The sequence below is a fragment of the Oxyura jamaicensis genome, chromosome 4 (assembly GCF_011077185.1).
Source record: "Oxyura jamaicensis isolate SHBP4307 breed ruddy duck chromosome 4, BPBGC_Ojam_1.0, whole genome shotgun sequence".
Lineage (NCBI taxonomy): Eukaryota > Metazoa > Chordata > Aves > Anseriformes > Anatidae > Oxyura > Oxyura jamaicensis.
This window is the reverse complement of record NC_048896.1, coordinates 16282962-16307542: the sequence shown is the minus strand read 5'-3', so window position 1 is coordinate 16307542 and position 24581 is coordinate 16282962. Positions and strand designations below refer to the sequence as shown.

Here is a 24581-nt window from a genome sequence, read left to right as displayed (position 1 = left end):
GTTGAACATGTCCGCTTCAATCTTGAAAGGGAGTAGCAGAGACCAAGCTGTGCTTACATTTTAAGAGAAAGGGACCACGCAATGACTGCATCAAGGAGCCTCCTCGGCTACAGAATCCATTTGGCAGTGTGCTAAATTGTTGCTCACCGAACAGACTTCAGCATCACCAGCAAGCACAAAAGCATTGCTTTCTCTAAGTGACGCTGCCAAACAACCCACAAGCTCAGGCCACCCTTTTCCCAGCCTATTTGAAGCCCTGAATGCAAGAAAAACGTCTGAAGTTTCCAGAAGATACATTGACCGCAAGACTAGGCAGCGGAAAAATCTCCCTTGAATGGTTTTGTTAAACGTTTACCGTTAAAATTTGGGGAAGGGGGAGAGAGATTAAAACATATGTTGGTTTTCTCTCTCTCCCCTCTCCATTTCTGGACTTCATACAAGTCCAGAAATCCTGAAATCCTACACTAACGGCATTTGCCTTTTCACACAGTTCACTAAAATAATGTCTACTTCAAATTGTTAGATACAGGTTTTAATAGAAAAACAGCAAAAGAACATTTTCTACTCCTTGTAATATATTTAGCTGACAACTCAAACGTTTTATTTTAAGTGCCAACTAGTTTGCCGTGCAATCAAGTCTATTTCCACTACTACTCATTCTGAATGCAATTCAAATGTTTTACATAGATTAATTCATCCTACAGATATTTTTAGTTTTACCATGGCAAAAACAGCTTCCTTTTTAGAGTCCACTATCCACAGAAAACAAAGTAGAAATGAAAGAGGATTATGTAGACTTTATTCTTCCCATCCTAGCTGGCTGTGTATGTTGTGGACAGCAAAGTTTTACCCGGTTGCAGCTTTAGAGTCACAACTCATTGATGGTTTCACAACTACTTTTAGGATTCTGTAGCTTCACTTGGCTTTAAGGTGGTTTTTTCCTGTCAACTGAGCTTAAATATCTTTTGATCATTTCTGGTTCCCCAGACCACATCTTTGCTCACCATTCACAGCATTCAACTGAATCCTGAAAGTTTGTGAACAAGTATTCAAGAGAAGACATGCAATCATTCTTGCCGTTCTGAATTTGGAGAACTCCATGAACACACACTTCTCCCTCTGTTTCAGGTACAGATCACCATGATGTATCACTTAGTTCTCTAATGACAACGTGCCAAACCCGCCCGAGATCATTTACTCAGGTTTCTCCATTAATTTTCCTTGGCAAAGTATCACATTTGGACTGACTTACCTCCTGGATTTGATGCAGTTCCTTTCCACATATGCTGTAGTATGTTTGCTTATCATTTATCTCCAACGTAATTGGAAGTTGGCCTCCCAACCAAACCCAAACAGATAAACATGCCTTCACTGCTCATGGCATTTAGTGGGTAATAAGAATAAGATACTTCCTATCGATGCTTCAGAGCTATTAATTCTTATCAAACATACAACAAATCTTTTTAACAGTGTTAAAGGGGAAAAAATCTTTCTCCTGCATTCTCTTTTAGCTGCAGTATTTGTATACGGGTACGAGGACCTTGGCCCCATCTTGACGCCTGCTGACTAATACCCATTTGGCTACGTAGCCAGTTCTCGCTCAAAATGTTAAGCCTCCAAAGTGTAAAAGAAAAACTGCTTTCATATTCTGAGAGTCTCTGAAGAGTAGGAGGCTCCTGTGGCGAGCCCTAAATACAGAAACTCCTCCACAATTCATGTTTTGGGAGATTTGAGGGTTAGGGGCTTCTCTTCTTTTTTGCCACTCAGTTTTTGAGGCCAGCCTCTGAAGTGCCATACAGAGCAACGTATTTCCTGCAGTGGCACGGTAAGAACAATCACAAGCAGCTTGAAAACAGTACTTGGTTAAGCTCAGAGAAGACAGTTAAATCTCTTTAAGGCAGCAGATGGAGCTGACAAAAGTCGTTTCAGCTTTACTTCGTTTTTTTCAGTGATTAGCCTACAGCCCCAGAAAGCAACTAATTCTCAGGAGCTGATGACTAATTGGGGAGAGCGAGAACAGATGAGCAAAACTGCAGCTACTTCTTCCAGAAGCCTGTAGCAACAGCAAAGGAAAAGCAGTCTGCACTGCCCTGTTCTTCTTGATCACTGAATCTCCAGAAATCCAGGTGACTTCTAGAAGGCTGAGGAAAGGGAAAGGGTGGTGCTTCGTGCATAGAGGGAGCTGAGAGTTAAACTTCACCTTTATCATGCTTTTAGGAGGCAGGAGCAGGACAGTAAGAGCCCTTGAGACAAAACCAGCAAGAATGCCCACGCTACACGCTTCAGAGCAGCCCAAGGAGCAACACTTGATCGGAAAGGCTCAAAGACCTCAAGTGGCTTGTATGTAAAACTCTTGTGCAAGTTTTTGTGCCCTCCATGGGCAGGAAAAACAAAGCCTCAGTTTCACAGAAAACAACACCTGCAAACAGACAGCCTTCGAGCAGGAAAAGGAATCTTAAAAGTCCCAGATCTGCAGCTGGGGCAGGGGGAGTGCTACAGCTCAGGGCCACACTCCTGATCCTATTAATGACTCTGAAAACTCACAGAACCATGAAAACCACAAAAAGCAGAAGTTTCAGATAAAAGAGCTTTATTTTTACAGCTTTTAAAACGAACTCTTAAAGAAGGTGAAATTTAAAAAGCCATGATCTACATTAGAAAAGCAACTTCCAAAAAGCGTATCTATTCAGGAGAGAGGAACTACATTCTAGCTTCCTTGTGACAGCTCCTTGAACTTACTATCCAGTAACAGACAACACACATTAAAGCTCTGTTGGGCACAGCTATAGGAGTGCCAACAATAGTGGTGGATTATATAAATTCTGATTTGACCTGAAAGTTAGGATACAACATAGATGTGACTCATTCAAAACAGATACAGAATAACAAGATCGTTATTTTACATTACTTTTAAAATGCCAAGTTTATCTCCTGGATGAAAACAACAGTGAATATTTGCATTTTAAAAATATTAAATTGAGCATTACTTTCAAAACGAGTTGACATATGATTACGTACTTCTGCCACTACAGAAGACGAAAACCCACAAAATACAATAATGTAGGAAAGAACTGTTCATGGCCAGAGAAGTTATTGAAACTGATGCTCAAAGCTGCCTGAAGAATAAAAAAGGGAGAGCTTACTACATCGTCTCAACACCTTTTGCTGTACCTGTTTAGACACCTGGAGTCTAACCTTAACCTTGACTGTGAGATCTCAGAAGCAAAAAGTACACTTTTGTCTTTACAAAAAGCAGTTCTACAATTTGATATTTGGTTGATATTATGTGACATATATGGATGAACATATTTTGGATACTCAATTTATGGGTATGTTAAAAAAATAAGGAAAATTTGCTTGAACTGACTATTTAAACATTATCACCAGTAGCCCAAACACCTCTGTATATCCTCAGGACCTTAGTGCAGTCTCCAAAGATTTTTTTTACTTATTGCACAGACTTTCTATACTTGAATTTGTTGGGGGAAAAAATGCCAACAGAAAAAAAGATAAGTTCTTAAATGCAGCAATGAAATGCAACTATCAGAAAACAAGTTAGCAACAAAAAGGAGCCCAGAAGGTGGTCTAAAATGTGAGCATTTCAGATTTTTATCAGGACCACTGCAGTATTTGAGCCTGAACAGCTGTACACCACCCTACATCTTAGCTGTCAACACAGCCATTGCACTGGGTTGCCCTTCTCTGTACATGCATCATCTTTGTAGAAGTGATTAAGTGATACAGATTACTTCTGAAATATCCACAATTCTTCTGTGCATGGGTTTTGCAGAAATCGTTTCACAGGTGCAAGAGCTAATCTGAGACATAAAAATAGACCCTTCACAAAGCTGGAGTGTGATGCTGCCTACACAGCAGTGTTTTCACTCTGTAAAAGCACACCTACCTCTACAATGTCATCATCAAACAGCAACCAAAAGCCATGGCTCTTCACAATGGTGATATAATGTCCACGATTTGGACCACTGCCAGGGGAAAAAAAGATTGAAGATTTATTACTCCTGTGCCTACAAAGGCAGGGCTGCTGCTCTCCCACATGATTCTAGCCATTACTGGCAGAATTAGATTTCCCAGCTTTTAATGTTGTCTAATACTACCCATAGCACTGTTGACATTCTTGGACTTGCTTGAATTAAATTTTCTATCTTTGCTACCTGCCAAATACAACATATTCAAAATACACAATTCCATAAACATTTTAGGTAATCATACATATATTTGAAAAACTGAAATTAAAAGCCAGTCACTTCAATCAGTGCTTTGTCACATAATCATCACTGAGTATTGTGGACTCTTCAAAAATTTTAATAAGCACTTATCTGAAATACTTTATTTGTACATTTAAAAAAAATAATGTGGCTTAGTCTATCACTGACTGTGAAAGAAAGAAAAAAAGAAAAAAAAACCACTAATTTTTCCCCCATATTTACTTTTTGTTTAGGATCTACATAACACAAATGGAATATTTGGGGCTTTAGCCAAAAGAAAGTAATTCTCTAGTCCTTCCAGAATTACTGATATACTTAAACACTGTACCTGCCACACAGTGAAACTTCTGCTTATAATGACCCAATGAAAAATAAAATTATGAAAGCAAAATATTTAAGGCAAATTCTGAAAACTCAAATATTTAGAAAATGAAGTCATTCCTAAGTCTTTGGTAAGCTTCTAGTGAGAATTAGAACCAGAAAAGTCATTGGGACCCTAAAATATAAGGCAACAGGCTTGAGAAAAAAAAGCAAAGCCATTTAATCAATTTAAATGATGTTTTGACAATGTAAAGAAATGGCAATTGATAAATGCAGCTATAGGTATAGCAAATTAACCTCTACAGAAGATGACATCGGATGAGATCTTAAAATGGTGAAACAGGAACAGCACAATTGTACCACAACAAAAATCACCTAGAATGATATAGTGTTTATACTAAACCTACACAGCATTGACGTGTTGATTACTGTCCTGCTCCTCACAAAGATGTTTCAACCATTTCTGTGTGCTGCGGTACATATTACTTTAAAACTCACAATTCTAGAAGGCAATCATATTTTTTCACTTCCACAACTGCTTGTTTCCTAAATGTGCTTATTTTTTTCCTCCTTGCTTTTAAAAACAGAATTAAAAAATACACTAGAAGTTTTATAAAGGGTAAATTAAAAAAAGAAAACTAGCAGTACATAGTTGATTCCACGTGGTGGCAGCAGCTTCTAAAAAAACAAACCTTCAGTGGTTTAACCAGAAGTAACACAGGATCTATAAACTGCTATTATTTTTAAAAGCATTTTCCAATATTTGTTCTTATTCCACTTTGGCTTCCCTGGAAAGCCGGTGGGTTTTTCTGTGTTGTTTTGGAATGCTGCTTTTACTCTGCTAAACCTCAAAGAAACAACTTTTCTGATTTGCCAGCATATTTGAGGGCTCGTAAGCAAGCAAGCCTTAGATTGTGTAGACTGAAAGCAAAATTTAAAACAGTGAAAAAGTGAAAAAGACCCACAAATCCTCATTTTATATTATTATTTTTTAATATTTTTGGAAAACTAGCTTGGCACGCTCCCATATTGCCAGCCACTGTACTATTATAAAATGGCATATGGATGAGAGACTGATTTTAAATTTCAAGAGGATGCATTCGAAGTCCAGAAAGCACAAAGACATACCTGCCGCAGTGAACAACTACAGCCACAAGGTCATACATTCTGTCAGGATTTGTAGCATCTCCTGATGTGTTAAAGAGCCGAAGCTCCAAGGGAAAGACTACACGGTAGGAAAGTTTGGTGTATCGATGCAGCTGGTCCATGTATTTGAACCTTTTTAAGTGCAGAGCTAGAATCATAGGCAACTTTTTCACTCTCATTCTGAAACAAAAATTGAGTTAAAGAAAAAGGTGTTAGCAGATCACCTAAAAACAAAGCTTTGTCCAAAAGTAGTCTTCATACGAAGAAGTCTCTTAAAACATGTCTAAATTTTTGATTTGTTTTAAAGGCTGCCTTTCTGGTGAGAATGGGCATCATTTCCTCTGAAAGATTAACTACACAACTGACATCTGAATGTAGGACAACTGGTGGAGCTGAAAACATCATTTTTTCATGGTATCAATGGGAAGAAAGGGATGGAATAAATCTGTCCGAGTGTTTCAGCTGCTACCAAGTACAAGGTGAGAAATAAGATTTTTGCACACAGTATTCATAATGAAAGCAGATGGGTGGCTTTGAGCTGATTAACGCTAACTGGGGAAAACACAAGTGTCTGGAAACACCAAATATAAGCTCTTCTGGGAGCAATACAAAATTAATCTAATTTCTCTCTGAGAAGGTTGCCACAAAGTTACCTGGTCTCCCCATTTTTCCTTGCTCCTTTCCCCACCAAACACAGACCGAAAGAGTCCTGCATTTTCTTTTTACTCATTTCACAAGGTGCATTTTCTAACAGCTGCCTCCTTCAAAAGAACATCTATTAGCCTGAGTACTTTAACCTTACCTTTTCTGTGCTTCCTGTTTACTGCGGCACTGCTCACAATAGTATTTATATTCACTGCATAAAGTTTCAGTATTACTAAACCCTCTGTGGAAACAAAAGTGAAAGAAAAGTCAGATAGGGATATTCAGTCAGACCACCAGCTAAAAGTTACTGCTAATAATGATGAAAAAAGCACACAAGATAAAATTCCTTTTATTCACATCACTTATACCTCCCAAACATGTTTTAGGCCTATTTGTCCCAGTCTTGGGCTGTAATATCAATGCTCAGCTAGCAAGATCTGGAAATGATGCCACCAGGTACTGACTGCATGCTTTCCAGGTAGGAGTCAAACGAGAGAGGTAGCACACAGCAACAAGGTAATGGTGTTTTGTTTCCAGAGACAGCCACTCCATGTGGCAGGCATTAAACATCAAACTGTGGCCATTAGCCACTGACTAGGGAAAGTGGATTATCTTTCAGCTCCTAGCAATTACACATCCGTTATCAGCTTTTAAAAAGCTAGCTGCTATACACAACTTGTAGTATCCTAGCAGCTGATAAGCCTCGGATTTGGCAGTCAGCTATGTGGACCAAGTTTCTATCAGCAACAAGAACACCTGCCTCAAACAGCAGGACAACGCAACTGAAATGCACTAAAAATATTAAAGAGGAACATATTATGAATCCATACATTAATATGTTTAATTTTGTAAAACCTGACTGTATTATGTAACAAATTTAAAACCCCATAGAAGAAAGCGAAACCCCATCTTCCACACCAGCAAGAAATCACCACACTCACTGATTACTAAAAAACACTGAGAACTGAGCAGCAACACCAGTGGAGATGAAATGAACAGCACTCTGAGCAGAACATATTTTACCATAAGCTCCAAGCCTTCAACTGTTGCACATAAGAATAAACAAGGCTCTTCCCTCTAACCAAGGGCAGGTTATTTTTTCCATTCATAACTATTTTCATTTACCTTAGACAGTGTGTAATTGATGTATTTTGTTCCACATCAACCGACAGATCCAGAAAGTCCTCATCTTTGCTACTAACCTTGAAAAAAATAAGAAAAAATATTTCATAACAGTCTATAATCTTGCAGATTTCTTTTAACTGTTTCTGGAAGGGTGCAATGTTCTCAATGCAAACAGACTACTTTGATTTGAAAAAAAATACATACACACACACACAGTGGTTCTTTCTTGAAGTAAATTAAAACTGAAGAAATAATCTGATACGCAGCTATAATCCAAAGGGGATTTAAAAAAAAAAAAAAAAGCCTTGAGCTTTCAAGACACATTTGCTTACTTCACTGGCAAAACCAAGCTTAACCACTCAGCGCTGGAGAAGCTTTATCTGTATTCCACTCTGCTCTGTAGACAGCATACAGTTTTTTGCTGCATTTCTGAGTATAACAGCAACTACTGTTAGGAAATGCAGGAACAGTCAGCTGGGTTTTCAATTAAATCCTGGGATGGCTTAGCTGTTAGGAAAACCATCCTTCCGTTTGTGGAACAGTCAAATTTAGCTTCTAAATTCTTGAGACAGAATCTTATTAATTCCATTTTTAGAGCTTCTATTCACCACATAGCCATAATTTTAGATTTCAAATGCCAAGAGCACTCATTTCAGTTGTAATTGCTTCTCTCTTTCTCTCTCCCCATCTGGGTTTTCATTTTTTAGAAACATTAAATCAGACATGGCACATTGCTAACTACAAATTCCTGGTCTGAAGGTAGCGTGGTTCTTCTAACGCTAGACTCTGACACTTCTTTTACTTTCAAATAGAGTGGCTATGGACTGGCACCACAAAGCACAGACTTTTAGTTCAAGAACCATTAAATTCAGTTAATCCCAGAGTTAAATAAATAGTGAGCAACTCTCATGTAGAAACATAACAAACTATCAATCACTGACACAAGAAATAACACGAAGACAAAAAGGCAGCTCATATCAGCCAGGTACAGACTGCCTTGATGGAAACAGGGAGGAATAATAGAAAAAACACTATGCTTTTTCTGAGAAACATACCTTAATGAGTATTGGTTTGAACATAGAGGTGATACAGTCATAAAATAGGCTATGCTCCATATTTTAATAGAGAGAGTGCAATTTCATCTATCCTAATAAATGAAAAAGTGTGCTTAGTATTAGGGAATTTGATCCAGAACCTGTGAAAAATCTAAGAGATTTTGTTTTGTTTTAAACGTACAGCCTCACAGTTAAGACATCTGGTTTCATTGGTTAGTGTTCCTTGGAAGATTTCATGGACCCACGTCAGATCAGTCTTTTCCCCTTCTTCGCTCTCAATGCTGCCATTCTGGAGCTTGCCATTCTGCTTCTCCTGCTTTTTCTCCTCTTGCAGTAAGTCAGCAATAGTGTTAAGTAGGTAGTTCAGGAATTCATGTGCATCCTGCTGCATATAATTATCAAACAATTCTGGAAAGGAAGAGACAAAGAAAAATGAAAAAATACAGATACTTCATAATATCAAGCTACTACGCTTTCAGGAATCAGTAGGTACCCTACCACATGACGCCACAAATTATTTGGGGTTACAGTGTAAAGAGTCTTTAAAGAATTGGGCTTTGTTGTCCTAGCAGAGGATGTTAGGTTACCCTCACCTATTCCTCTGGTTGCATGAAACAGAGAGGAAGCTGAAAAGTAACATGAAATTTAGTTTGAGCATTTCCTAGAACTGCAGAACAACAACTGTTGTTGTTTTGCTTTCCTTTGAGGAAGAAAAGGAATAAAGAAACTCAGATGGATTGCCTTGGGCCATTAGCTCATTAAGTACAGCATCAAGGGGCAAAAAAACCCTACTTATCTTTTCAAGCTTATCTTTTCAAGTTCAAGCAGAGAGGATAAATCAACATACAGAACTTCTCCTCACAAACTAGCCCTGGGAAATAACCAGCAGTTCTCATCATAACAAGTTTATCGTACCACAAATGTAAGAAAGCAGGATAAGGGTGGTTAAGGCTCCCTGCAGACTTTAACTTTGACCGACTCCCTGAGGTCTGTTTAGTCATGACAAATTCTAGCAGTGACCTGAAGCGTGCTGACTTGCAACAGACTTCTACAGAACACGGTGCCAACATGGAGTAACGGCAGTACCGAGACTTGTGTAAGCTCTCTGTACTTGGTCTGAGCAAGCACAGAAACAAAGATATCCAGGTAATCCTCTTATGACACAGCACAGTTAAATCTGATATAATCACTTCCTATGCTACAGAGGTGGCAAAATTCATACCACAAACTGGAGCTCAAAAGTGTTCCAGAAATCTGCTACAACCTGACGATTTGGACTCACTTAAAAAGGAAACTCTTCCCATTTTTATATGCTTAGGTATTCAATGCTTAAATCTACATAAATAATTCATTTATTCATTTACCATTTTCTTTCCTCAATCGGGAAATAAATTTCTTGGGTGGGATGACTCCCACCTTCTTCTTTTGCGTAGCAATACTGTTGAAGAGATCAGAGAGGCATGTCAGGAGGCTTTCCTTCTTTCGAGGCTGCACTTTGTATGCCAAAACTTTTTCCCGAAATGGACGACAAAAATAAAGTGCCTGTAAGACTGAGTTGCAGTAGCAGGTATTGCCGAACTGGTTAAAACAGAACAAAAGGAAAACAAACATTTTTGTGTTAGGTCTGCTAAAAAGTAATAAAAGAAAAGAGGTTACTCATAACGAATGTCACATACTGAAAACGGACAAGTTGCCTGTCAGAGGTCATTTATAGGGGAACCACTAGTAGGCATGTTCTGAAAGACTCATCCATACATCATCACAACTGGAAGTAGCAGTGAAATGAAGAAAACAGTCAAAGTGATACTGGGCACCGAAAAAAAAAAAGCAGGAAGGCACTGATGAAAAAAGCCAATCAAGGGCTCATCATAAAAATCAGACCTTCTGGAGACCGCTTATTATTAATCCTGGTAGGGATTTACCCATCTGGAAAGGTGCCAGTGGTAGAGCAGCACAGAGATGAAATAACAAGAGATGGGATCCCCGCATCTCGACTGCATTACAGCAATGAGAGCTCAACGCGTGAATTCATATTTCCGATTTGCCTGCGTCGCATACACAGGTAGTTTTTGGAGATAATTAGCAAGGTATGCCCAAAGTATTTCCTGTTTACAATGAAATATGAAAAGTATATGATGCAGGCAAATTCAAAGAGCAGCTGTTTTACATCTGCCCTATCTGAAGGCAGTGTCATTTTAGAGAGGACAGCGATAATGCCTTCCACAGGCAGTGTTCCACATTGCTTAACAAGGAGAAACAAACTGAGATATTAGCATATCATCTAGAAGAAATCCAGCATTCTTCGAGTTGTTTCTTTGCAATTTATTGTGCAATTATATTCTACAATGCTGTCATTTCACAAAAGGGAAACAATTTTTGGTTTGCCAGTCCCAAAAATACTCTGGCAGTGAGATTCTGCAGCCCAAGAGCATTGAGAGCAAAATATTAAGATAAACAAAATAAGCATACAAAACCGACTACAGATTACTGATGATTTTATTATGTACTACCAAGAGTATGGCCACTACTGTTCACCAGAATTCAGTGTAATGAATGTAGCACAACGATTGCAAGTTTGCTGACTGCACGAAACAGAAAATTAACAGTTTTAATTCACACTGCTCAAAAGGCTACACCATTACACATACATTAACGATAATTTATACCATATGCAAACATGGAACAACAGTTAAAGCTGTTATTGACGTGAGGAAAACAAATATACAAGCTGAGCAAACATGAATTAGGATGGAACCCAATTCATGTATATGAATGACCTTTAAATCAAACACACACACAAACATCACACTAACCAAGTCTGCATACAATACAAAACAGGCAGGGAAACTACCACAAGCCTGATGAGATACCTCATCTGGAAACAGTAATGTATTTGTCCATAGTAATTCCAGAAAAAAAGAGAGAAGAAAGTAGAAGGTAACCACCTTAAAAAACTGGGAGGTCATGGTGCACCTTAAATCCAAAAAGTTTACAAACACATAGCTAGTGAGATTTCAGGAATCTCCTTGTATAAAATATTCCTACTACATAGTGCTTGCTTTGTTTGCTACCACTTTAACACAGCAACATAACATGGAGGCACTTCTCTTCCTACAGTCAGAGTAAGGAGCCTGCTGCAGTTCAAGAAGCATTTGGACAGCGCTCTTGGACACATGGTCTGGTTTTTGAGTGGTCCTGCGTGGAGCCAGGAGGTGGACTCAATGATCTTTGCGGGTCCCTTCCAACTCAGGATATTCTATGGCTATGATTCAATCACTATCTTACCTGCTGGCATTTTCAGTATTTTACAGCATGCCAAGTACATTACAGAAAGACCATGTGATACATTTTATTTCAGAAATTCTGACTTCTTAAATGCTATAAGAAAATCCTTCCAACTTTGAGCAATTCAGTGCCTTAGGAAACTTCTGAACAACTCTATTACTGATCTACTCTTCTCTATATTAGAGACAGCTCTCCAAAAATAATCAGTATTACATATCAGTGTTATAATTTTAACTTAAATCAGTCTGCATTTAGAAGAACAATGTAGTTAGTCAGTTCCAACCACAACCATAATTTTGCTAGAAATTCTGCTCCAAAGTAAGAAGAGGGTTTGTAGCCATCCATCTTCAAAAGAAAGCCAGAAGAGATGACGGCATGGAAGTTCTCTATATTCAGGGTGCTGAATATTTCTAGTCCTACAGTCCTATGCACAGATCAGATACTCAATTTGTGTGTATGAAGTCTACAAACATCTGGTTTTTAAAGCATAAAGGAAATTCAAAGGCTCATTTTAAGACAAGAAGCTGTTTAGAATGAAAACTGAGATGAAATTCTAGAACTAAAACGATGTTCCATCCCTCTCACACTTCAACATTACACAAAATCCCTTTCAGTAGCAGCTGTCAGAAGGAAGAGTCAGAGCCTTCTCCCATACACTCTGCAGTGGTGTTAGCAATTGTCTGACTGCAGGCGAGCTGGTTCAGCTCCCTGAGCCACAGAGGAAACTATAAAACATTTTTTGGAAAGCCTTCATTGTCCATGGTTTCAACACCTGGTTCTATTTGCAGTGCAACTACATATTTACTAGTACCAAAGTCATGAAACTGCACTCCTTAAAGTGCTCCAATTAATTTCACATCATGAAAGAACTAGAAATAGCTTAGGAAAAAGCTCTCCAAAACAACAAGCATGAGAACGATCATCCCTAAGAAACCAACTGCAAGAAATGGAGCACAACAGTATTAGTCATATTTTGTCCTTCTGAACAGAGAATGGATGCGGGCATAACAACTGCGGTTATTTTTAGAATGCTGTTTTCCCTCTTCACACTACTCATCACTCTGCTATTTATGTTACGATTGGAGATGCCTTCCATTTTCTCATTATGGTGCAAACCTCAGAAGCTTTGGAACGGCCATTAACACCATACTTAAGGAGTATAACTCAATGTGTTTAGATATCTTGCTGTCTGAGAACATAAACTGCCAGAGGCCCACACAGAAGGCAATTAAATGAGTTTCTGATGAGCTGCAGCAAATAACACTTTAGCAGCTATGCTAACCTTGCTCTGTGCATCTAAAGATGATCATCTCTGTTTTCAGTGAGGTGCACCTAGATGACCAGCAAACAGAAGTATACTTGGGGTTCTAGGGAGCTTGGCCACAACTGTATTTTCACACCATGGGTACGATGCCACAGAACCTGTTTCTATTAACCAGCCTCCTACATTCACTGTAAAAGATGTCACAGGCCCAACAGCTGCCTTTCTCCTCCAGAAGCACTGGCAAGATCAACACCAGTTCTCTCCACAGTTAATTTAGGTAGACAATTCTTCCTGCTCAGCAGATCCTAATGAGGTCAGATGAGCACAAGCTGATAGATAGAAGAAATAAAGCTTTTTAGAAGGACTCATTGTTATACAAGGCTGTCAAAAAATAAAAGAGCAGTGTTACTACATGTGAGAAAATTATTGGCCAAGTTAATATCATTCATCTGGCTATGTCCTTGCTTTGAAGAACTGCCACAAATCCCACATGAGCAGGATGAAAAGTAACATTTAAAAACCTCAGGAACCCCATACACTGCAGTATCAGCATAACATCAAATCTCTCTTCTCTAGAGGGAGAGAATACAAACACACACACCTTAATGACCTTTCTAGCTTAGTACTAAAATCTTATAATTAGAAACGTACCCGGTAGGAAAAATGCTCTCACTAATCAGTATTTATAATAAAATGCTTATTTCTCTGTTTTTGAGACAAAATTTGTATCTTGGTTAACAACGAGGCATTGCAAGATGTGGTGTCTATGCAGAGTCCCCCTTTACATCTGAAGGGCTCAAAATAAAGTTCTAACAGAAGCCTGCTAAATTCCCAATTACGATGTGAATTAAAAAATAGCACTTAAAGCACAGAACATGCACTTACATTGACCAAGCCAAAGTAATGCTCATTCACAGGGAACTGCTCAGGACCAATCTCTTTCTCCAAAGCAGAGGCATTGGCGCCCTGCAAAGAAACAGTATGTTAGAGAGAAAAAAATAAATCACCAAAAATCCAACAGAATTCATATTACCACCACAGAAACGAGCTAAGAATAAAGGTACTTCCATTAAGAATTAGCAGCTGGTGTTTCCTATGTTCTTGAAATTGAAATCAACATGATGACTTTGATTTATTATTATAAAAGGCACCACACTCTCACTTCAAGATTCTACTTCATCAGCCAGAATTACAGCAGGGCACCATCTGATCTAACAGAAGTTTTTCTTTTGCATTTTATTTGAAAATTAACAGCAAGAAAGTTGCTCTCATTTAAGTTTTCCGATTAGTCACGGTGTAGAAATGCCAATTTAAACTTAGTCAAGCATGTACTGTAAAAATAAAGAAACTTGTAACACACAGAGAATTTTTAAACCTAGAGGACAGCAACCATACAGGCTACAAATTCCATGAAAGAAAAAACATCCGTCTGATGTGGACTGCACCTTCCTGAAAGAACAAAAAGACAACTCCCTTGTGGAATCGATTGAGGGCTGCAGGAGGGAGGGAACTGCATAAATTTTAACTTCCAATGTATTACAACTTCCCAGCTAATATTAAATCATTGCTATGTAATCTTGACCTGCATCCATCAGATGCTATGTGATCATCAAGACTTCTGCTGTTACCTTATGGCCATGTTTCAGGTGCCTGAGTAACTGAAACAGGTACTTTTCACCAAATTCTCTGTTCCAAACATATTTCAACATGCATTGAATACTTTAGAACATTCAAAGGGCATACTTCTGAGTATTCATTACATCTTTCAATGCTGTTGCAGGTTTTGAAGGTAAGTGTGGCTGTTGATTATTTGTCTCCATCATACATAACGTTTTTAAGTCTTACCTTCACTGACACTTTCTATCAGAAATACTATCTTTTTTTTAATTTCTCTCCCTCCTGAAAAGTATTATGGACAGGTAGAGCATGATTAAGATAAAAATGGAAAGAAAAGTTTATATTTTGAGACATTCCTCAAACTCAGCTCATTTGGCAGTGCTTTGGCACCTTTAATTTAAGGTGCCAAAGTTTCAAGTTTTTTGGTTCCATTTAATAGTGTTTTATGCCTTTCCCTTTCCTTCCCAAGCTCACCTCTTTTACTTCTGTTTTGCATACCCAAATCACTGCTCCTGAAACTTCCTGCAAACAGGGATCCTACAGCACAGATGAGCCATATCAAGGCTTAAATACAAACTCCTCAGGAAAGCATTCAACAATCACAAGTTACAGCCCGGCAAAACACAATTCACCTATTTCCCTGAAGCTAGCAATGGTTTTTAATTGCTATTTCAATCATTTCCATTAGCACTCTGCTATTAGTTCAAGCCTCTGGCAAGTAGAGACTGTATTTAGACCATTAAAGACAATATAGGTAGGAAGAAGATAGAAAGAAAATTCTAAGAAACTCAAAAGAACCTAAACTCAGTTTAAGAGGAAGAAGGGCAATGCTGTAGTCAGATCTCCCACGTTAGATTTACAGGGATTATATACATCAAAAAGGACATAAAACAAGGAAGACTCAAATTTTGGTACTATAAAAACCACACCAAAACATAGGTGCTGATAGATTTACAAGCCAGGCTCTTTGCAAGCAGCGATTACACAGGACATCTCTGAGGCGTCGCTGCCAGTTCAGGCAGCTCCTCTCCCGTTTCCCTGTACCCATTCCCTGCTCCCAACTACTTTCTTCTTTCTCCCTCCACTACGTGTCCCTCCTGAAAAAGGAAAAAAAAAGTAATTAAAAAAAACAGCCCTAAGATTTGCTATCATTCCCTCTGCTTTTTTTTTCCTCCCTTCAAATGTTTACTTCTATCTACTGCCCCAACAGCGTAACTTTGGATAAGTTAGCTATGGGAGTAGACGAAAAATTAAGGTTTCTGTAGTAAATTAAATGCCTAATTTAAAGTTACTCAGTTGCAGAAACTAAATTAACCCAACATTTAGTCACAAGGTTTCTGACAGCTCTTGTCAGATGGCATTTAGAATTAGCATACCAAAATCATGTAAACCAAAACAAGACTCAGACTAATTGTGCAGGGAATCAGAATCACAAACTACTCATACGGAGTTCTGAAGATGTCGATTCACAAATTAAATAACACATAACATACTGAAGAGGCTCTGGAAAACGTACGTGCCTATCACAGCACGATTAAGTTACTCCACTGCAAGCTGCACGGTGATTAGAGCGATGCAGCACGGGAGCGAGTTCCAAGGAGACCTAAGCTCCACGAGGCAACAAATGTGTAGGGAAAAACACTTCCCAGCAACAACACCAATGGGCCTCGGGCACGTTTCAGGATGGAAATACATGATATTTGTAAGGCACGTAGCTGCAGTCAAAGTTCAGCTCCTCGCAACCTGTGATCCTTGCAACTGAAGTTGCAAGCAGCACGTTAACCTGGTGGCGACTCGAGCCGTGCCTTGCTGTAAGGAGCCTGAGGAGCAGCGCTGCTTTCAGACTGAAAGGTGCTACACACAGCTTCCCACCCCGCCACAGTATTTTTCCATCTTGATAAATACTCCTGCCAACAAATACCTGGTCATAAGAAACAACGCACACTTGGTAATTTTGGAAACTAAAATCCCATTTCTCATCTAGAAATAAAATTAACCAAAGCATCCAAGCGAGAGACTTGGTATTCGGTTGTTTGAAGAGTCCAAGAGATGTCATTCTGCTGGCATGCCACAGAGAAACCCTTCTGCATCTTGCAGCTTTTAAAGGCATGTAAAACCGTAAGAAAAATCAATGCTGTTTTGCTGAACTATGACACACATTGTGGGGGCAATAAAAACATCAAGAAAAAAAAAAACACTAGTAGACACCAATCAAGTTTTCTTGGCATATAAAAGCTAAGCAAGCACTGTACAATAAAATGCAGCTAAATGTACGAGATCAGAATTGACTTCTCAATGCTAGCACAAGACAAACACATCCTATAAAAACCTCAAAAGAACATCCCTGGGACTTCTAGGAGGCCAGGGCAACACTCTCAAGGAACTGGTGCTCTGGTTTGGGCAGAAAGAAAACTTTTTGTACACAGTAGTTCTGAGAGCACACAGAAAACATGAGTTTGTAGTGAACACAATCACACACACAAAAAAAGCCATCCCCCTAGTTTAACCGAAGTGGTAATACTGTTCTGCTCCTGCAACCAGACTCAGCGATGCGAATTCAACACTTCCATAGCGGTGGGAGAGGTGACAGCTGCAGTTTCAGCCACCTGAAATCAGGACTTGTAATTTTCTACAGATTACCACGCCTTAAAACCATGTCTCAGAGGTTGGCCGTGCTTTGCCAGACCTCCCCTATGCTGTTCACACCACCGCGGGCACAAGTGGCTGAGCCCAGAGAAGGAGCGAGCTCAGCTCGCTGGGTTTGAGCAGCTTGGCACTGACAGCGAAAGGGAAAGCTGCCTGCCCCCTCTGAGCTATCAGCATAATAAATAACTGCCAACAGCAGCCAAGAAAAGCCCAGCAGCGTACAGACAACAAAATGTTTTCTCCCATAGCTGCAGTCATTTTACTTTGTGGGTGCTGAATCCTAGAAGAGGGAACTTTCCAAGAATAATTGTGCTCACTGATTCCCATCAGAAAAGACGAGCAATATCCATTTAAAAATAAAAAAAAGTAAAGTCCCATATGCCGAGATTTAAAGAACCAAACAAAGCACAGGGAATTGTTAATATTCAAGTTTTTCTCCAGTTTTCATAGCAGCCTGGTGAGGACAGCACACCAACATTAGATGTGTGTGACAGACGTCGAAGATAGGACTGAGTACAACTCTTATTTACCCCAAGAGCCTCTCTAAGGCAGGTTTCGTTGAGTTTGGTAGAGCAAAAAGGGATGTGAACATATAAGTTTCAAAACCCCTTACCTGAGGTAGCTAGCTAGGCAAGTCATCACCAAGGAAGAGATCCTACAGCATAGCTGAAATTTTAACTGCATAATCCCTCAAAACCAGAAGAGAGATCTGTGAAGTCTTCCAACTTGGAAACCGAATCGTTTTTGCTCGGTAGAGCAATCTTAAAGCTTTATATCCAGTCCGATGCACTATGCAAGTGAAAGAACACTGACAGACTTAGTTTCTACCCGCCATACACAGGTAGCTTTGTGGCAGAAGCAGTTATAAGGCCCAGAGCTGAGGAGCTCTTCTGAGGTTACGGATGAGCAGCAGAACAGCTGGGAGTGATTGAATACAGCTGCACAGCACAGAACTGAACTGCGGTCAACAGATGACAGAATCCACATGTCCAGCATGCTCACGGTTCCTACTTCGACTTACTGCTTTCTCTTCCTTTCAAGCGCTGCTTTCTTTTTAAAGACTAAAATTCACACAAGTCCTGCGCCTCTGCAAAACTCAGCTGCAAACAAATGGATTATTATAGACCAAGCAACATGACAAGTCACATCTCTTATCCCGAATTAACAACGTTCACAGTTTGAAGAATTCACACTTCCATTTATAAGCATCTGCTTCTTGCAGCCATGAAGATAACCGTACAGATGTGGGAATGGTTACAAAAGCAGTGCCGTACTATCTCGATAAGCTTGCAAGCAGACCTCCTGAGCACGAAGCAGCTGCTGCCATAGCTTCTGCAAGAAAAGGACCAAAATTAGCACAACCCCGGGTCAGTATCCTTGCTGTTATTCAGAACTCTTGTCAAAAATAATCAGGTCAACGCCATACTGCTGCTTGGGCAAACGGTGAGCAGAGAGGCACTGAAGCTGTGAAGTCAGGAAAGACACACAAAGCAGGTGAAGGGAAAGGGCTACGAGCAGGAAGATCCCACTGCCCCCTCCGCAACACCCTGTGGGTCATGTGGGGGGAGGCAGAGTAGTTTATGGGATTTCTTGCTGCCAGCTGAATTGCTCTCAAGGACTAAGCACCCAAGGAGGGCTCAGGCAGCTGTCCTGCACATTTTGGAGGGTGCTGGATCCACATCTGCTTTGAGGGAAGGCTGGAATGTGTTACATTAGCACAACTCACTGGCTATTAGGAACTGGGTCCATTTCCTAATTGTGGAGATGGCAAACTTATGGAATAGGTTGGAAGAGAGAAGTACAACAAGAAAAAAGAAGCAACTATGGTGAAAGAAGAGAGTAACTGAAGGCACAAAAAAGAACATGTTGAAATACTCACTGAAGGTGGCTATCATGCAAGCAGCATTTCTGACATGCTCTACATTACACAGCGTTCTTGAAATTACAGAGGAAAACCCACGTAACAGCCGACTGGCGATGGATTTATAAGTAGCTTCATTACTAGCTCAACACACAGGGACAAAATACTAAAGATTTGTCCGCCTTCTTAGAAGGACACAGAAATTTACGGATACCTAACCAGGCACTACACTTGCCAAACAAGTGCTAGCAGTGTTTTTTTAAACGCTAGCAAAGATGATGCAGTTGCTTACGGTACAATACAAGAAAGTAAATAGAACTGTGAAGCTCTTCTCAGATTTTCAGAAAAATGCAAATCAAGAGCTTATGCTTTGTTACTTCTTTTAACATTAATGACCTTGACAAAATCTATGAGAAATCCAAGCAGATCATAGCTGAGCTTCTTTAAGGGTGCTCCATCCTTTTAGATGCTTCATTCACAGTTTAACTGAAGTTAGCAGATTTTCAGAAGAGTAACTCCTAAAGCCATCAGTACACACATTACTACAGTTCCCCCCCCAAAAATCCTATCTGTACGTTGCATGACGTTTAAACTGCAGTTTCCTATGCCGCACGTATCCTTCAGATCCTTCAGCATGTATCCCCAGACCAATCTCATCACCAGATTACTTTTAACAAGCTAGAGAGAATCAGTTAATTTAAAACTCCCCATGCACAACTCCATCCAGCCCATGGAAATCTGAAGGTACAGCCTCTCTTCTAAGATAAATTACTTGCTATATATGTATATTTAAGTTCAGTGCAAAATATTGGTTTCGACGTTGCACGCTTTTTACGCGAACCTTTTATCCTTTTCCCATTGCAATTAATATCATTCAGTGCAAATGACTTAAGTGGCAGCTTAGTTTATGCCCAGCATTCCATTACAGCTGCACACTCAGAAGCCGCATAGCACGGCTGGTGTGGCAGCCTGTTGAAATAAAAATGCCTTCAGACGTACCAGCTTGGGCTCCGCACCACACGAATGCAGCTTCTGGATTGGAACCAGCTGATTCCCACTGAGTGCACAGCGTGCACCTGCCTGCAAAAGACATTTACCTTCAAGAAGGCTAAAAAAGAGGAAGGGATCCACGAGAGACTCCAGCATCCAGGACAGATCTGGTGCATTAGTCTTGCTGAAGCCACTAATTACTCATTTGACCCTTTCTTTTTAAGAAATTAGAGCAGGAAAAGATGTAGCATTTGAAAAAAGAAAAAGCCAGGAAGTGGCTTTCAAGCTGGGCAGAAAGGCTCCAAGGGGCACCACCACACAGCCCTCAAGATGACAAAAGCTCATTAAATGAGCTGCATGACTAACGAGTGATTTTTAACGAGTGAACAAACAAAAAGCAAAAGGAAAAACAAACGAGAAGGCCAGGCCAGCACTACTCTGAACATTTCAGGGAAGAAATCCTCACGCAGCAATGCATTTCGTACTCTGCCTGCATCTCCTGTGCTACGCTCGCTGTCATAATAGTTCCCGTTTCAGGACTATTCAAATCACCGTGTGGGGGAGCGGAGGAGGGAGCCAACCTGCCGCTGTATTTCTGAAACACTTGATAAAACGTCGAGCCATGATCTTCTCAACGCAGAATTACATGCTACTTCCTCTTCTTTTGAAACTTCGTGATCATGTGTAGCACCGAAGCCAGACAAAGAGAGCTGTCAGCTCAGCTGCCTCACGCTATGACCTCAGGTTTGAAACGATCCCTTTCACGCAGCCAGGAAGGCTCACGTCCTCAGCAGAGCAAATTGCAGTAAATTGAACTTTGGATTCCGGCACTTAGCATTGCTTATGCAGGCAAGCAAGCTGATAATCTTGAAAGGAGCAGGTACAAGGGTGCTGCAGACTTCCCAAACTCCACGCTTTTAAATGTTACAGAATTTTCTGAGTCTGCACAAAGTGCACGCAGGGAAGGCTGGCTCTGGAAGGAGTAAAAAGGGAGTAAAGCCAACGGAGCATGCCAGCATTATGGAGACCGACGGGAAATTACAAAATGCTGTGTTTCAAAACAGATTTACTACTACCAAGTGTTTCAAGCCTTAAGTACAGTTTTAATTAAAGTATTTTTAAGTAAATTAAAACAGAGTGCTTTGTAAATTGTTTCATGGAGATGTTTATGTAATTAGGAGCTGGTCTTGCAAGGTCCACAGGATCTGTGCCTCACTTACTGAAGTACAGCAAGTCATACACACTTGCAAAATCCCATAATTTTATGCTCTTTAAGATTAGACAGCAAAGCCAGGCTCCAGTTGAAGGAGCACATGGGAAGGATGCTGATTAGGGTTAGGAAGTCAGGACTCCAAGCAGCAGTTGTACCTTTGTAACGTGGTACTGTCAGCAATTCATTTCTCCCTTCTTAGCCACTGACTCCAAGCTTGCCTAAGTGCTCACAGGCAGCTTATCCACCTGAGGAGAGCTCCACGAGCTTTCTCCTGACCTTTGGTTTCTCTCCGTTGACTCAGAAACACATTTAAGAGCAGATGCCTTGCCACTACAGCTCTCAAGTATTTCAGGGCCTTTTGACCCTCTTCAGGAACACGCACAGGCCCACGGGTGCACTCTGAGCCCAGTGCTCACCAGCATCGCTCTTTTGTTGAGTTGCCAGTGAGATTTTAGTGTGATCTTCACACATCAAACCATACTGGAAGATGTGAGGACTGACAGAAGGCAAAACTCAACCTTACAGATTTCTGAGCAGGTTGTGACTTCAGGCACTATGCACGTACAGGTTAAACGGGCACTGAGGCATTGTAGCTGAAGGAAACCAGGAGACCAGCAGAAGGGCACAAACCTCGGGATAATAGCGCAGCAGCAAAATACAGACATGAGGCCCACTAGTGGGTCTGAAGGTGTGTATATTCACAGCACTGCAGGAGAGGCTAAGTGGATAATCCACTAGGAAAGGAGCTAAGAAGAAAAAGTACCAGAAACAAAACATGATGACCTACAGCGCAGCCCTTTACTTTGGCAACAAGTCCAGGAAGCTTCTGAACTGACATCTGTGAGAGCAAATGCTGAAAGCCGTGCGCTTTCCAATGTACAAGGCAGTAAGTGATGTGTGTGTATACACACAGGTGTTCACTGTCTTAAAAGCATCTCTTATGAATCCTGATTAAAGAACAAAACAAGCAAGATTCTACAGAGCACCTCTTGACCAATCTTCACTCTGCTATTTTAATACCTTTTCCCCAGCATTCATACCTCATTTTTAAAACTGCAATAGCTCCTGTAGTACCCATCCTCCAGTGTAGTATCTGCTTTCAATGAACCACACGCTGCCCCCAGGTTTCTCAGTACTCATGGCACAACAATTGTGATCTCTCACTTTCCCACAGACAGTGAAGGTATTAAGCTTTAAAGTTGATAAACAATCTGAGATCACAACAGACGCCAGGACAGCAGAAAGACTTACCTATGTGGTAGCTCAGGACTCCTGCACAAAATCCTAAAGAGCCTTCAGAAGAAATCAGCACACTGTCCACCTGCTGGGCTGTTAGATGCAGGCACTCTGCCTGCCGGGCACAGCTTCACATCTCCATGCTGCTACAACTCCAGGATCTGGAGAACACATCGATAACCACCCACTGCACACCCAGCCTTAAACTAGAGCACAAGCAGAAGAACCAAAGTGACCTACAAACTAGTTTGCAAAGGGTTACACACGCTTTTTTCTTCCCTACTATAAAGCAGGACATTCTCAAGCTGTGCATTAAGTACAAAGATGAGTATTTGTTTCCTTTAACTTACATCAAGAAGCAGAGCACTACTGGAAACAGAAGTCTGCTGAGCTAGGTCGGCTTCTGTCCTCCCTTCTTTCCACTTCCTCAGTGACACCTTCCCAGCCAGTTTCTCTGTTAAAGCTAAAGCAAACTTCTAAAAATATAGGTGAAACAGCAGGAAGGCACACAGTATACATCAAGGACACGAAAGCCCTGCTTGAACTGAATAATGTGAACTAATCAGATGGCAAACGGTAGTGTATTGCTTACCAATGAATCAGTCATCCCTTCTCTAGTGCTGAAGTTAATAATTACATCCTCGCTGCACTGATTCAGAGGAGTAGAGCAGAACTACCACCAATTTGTATACTGGATTTGAGTTCTTCATAAGGCATGTCTTGCTGGTTTAGCAAACAATTAGACACGAATCTAGGGGCAGTGTCCCTAATTAGCCTACCAAGAAACTCCAATATTCCTACTAATAGCTTACTGAAGACTTCTCACAGAGTCTGCAGAGGAAGAGATCAGATCTCTGTGCTTCTTACTTTGCTCCACACTAGCGTTCTGATCTGCTTATTCAGACGAAAGAACAACAACAACAAAAGGTTATTGTCAACGCCACAAAGACCCTGACTGGTGAAGTCAGTTCTACAGCTGACTGTCACAGCCCTGGAGCACAGCAGGCGTATTCTGGATCAGATGACACAGTCAGACCCATGGCAATTCAGCCCTCCTTCCTCTCTTAGTCAAGAGAGGATTCACATCTGTCCATGACTGCACATATGCCACAGAACTAGAAACATACCAGTTTAAATATACTGTTGAAACAGGAGCTATGCATTTTTCATGAAGCAGAAGGTAAGGGGATAAAAAAAAGTCTCAACAGTTTCTGCTGAGTCTTTCTGTTTCATTCTGCCACGTAATTTTGCTGTGACCTACAAGAAGAAAGCGAAAAATCCTAGAGTCCATGACAAAGACAAAGGCCAGGTAATAAAAACTAAGATAAAAGGACAGAGCAAAGAACCAGAGCTCTAGTTGGTAGCTCTTGGCTATGGATGTGCCTTGCCATATGGTGTCAGCATCCTTACCAAGTGATGAATCACTCTCATGCTACCACGTATTTTCCTGTGAGCTCCGATCTTCGCAACGCCGTAGTTGCCACATGAATGTTATGCAACTGCTGAAAGAGGGACGGTGCTCACACACCAGAAACGCTACGATCAGAAGGCACAGGAGAGGTGATCCACACTACAAAAACCTGGGAGTTATTTTAGGGAGGGGGGATCAAACTGAAGTTACAAAAGTACTACTGCCTGCTAATGAATTTGGGCACGGAATTCAGTTTTTAAAGAGAGATTGCAGAATACTGGAGCGTCTGAAATGGAAAGTCAGAGACACCAGCCCTTACAGTACTGACTGAGAGGTCTGGGAACAACATAAACCTGTGTTTCAGCTTTCCAGCCCAAGTACAGATGATGATGTCCCTGCAAGGGGTTGGAACTAGATGATCTTTGAGGTCCCTTCCAACCTGAGCCGTTTTATGATGAAAACTGTTGGTAAAAACTACATGCTTTACTAGAAGCATGTCCAGTACTGTACAGACAGCACATATTAGCATAATTCTCGAGA

At 40.5% G+C, this 24581-nt stretch overlaps 1 protein-coding gene across 2 annotated transcripts in view; it reads right to left on the bottom strand.

The window, feature by feature from the left end:
- The window catches only part of LOC118166247 (ubiquitin carboxyl-terminal hydrolase 12-like), a 29852-nt gene that overhangs the window by 3406 nt on the left and 1865 nt on the right, over nucleotides 1-24581 (bottom strand). The window contains exons 2-8 of one of the 2 annotated variants that reach the window (XM_035324991.1): nucleotides 13953-14033; nucleotides 9883-10096; nucleotides 8700-8926; nucleotides 7464-7540; nucleotides 6496-6579; nucleotides 5676-5873; nucleotides 3905-3983 (exon numbers count right to left, since the gene is read on the bottom strand). In XM_035324991.1, coding sequence (XP_035180882.1) covers nucleotides 3905-3983; nucleotides 5676-5873; nucleotides 6496-6579; nucleotides 7464-7540; nucleotides 8700-8926; nucleotides 9883-10096; nucleotides 13953-14033 — 960 coding nt within the window. The remainder of the gene's footprint in view (nucleotides 1-3904; nucleotides 3984-5675; nucleotides 5874-6495; nucleotides 6580-7463; nucleotides 7541-8699; nucleotides 8927-9882; nucleotides 10097-13952; nucleotides 14034-24581) is intronic. The other variant, XM_035324992.1, reaches the window with a different exon arrangement.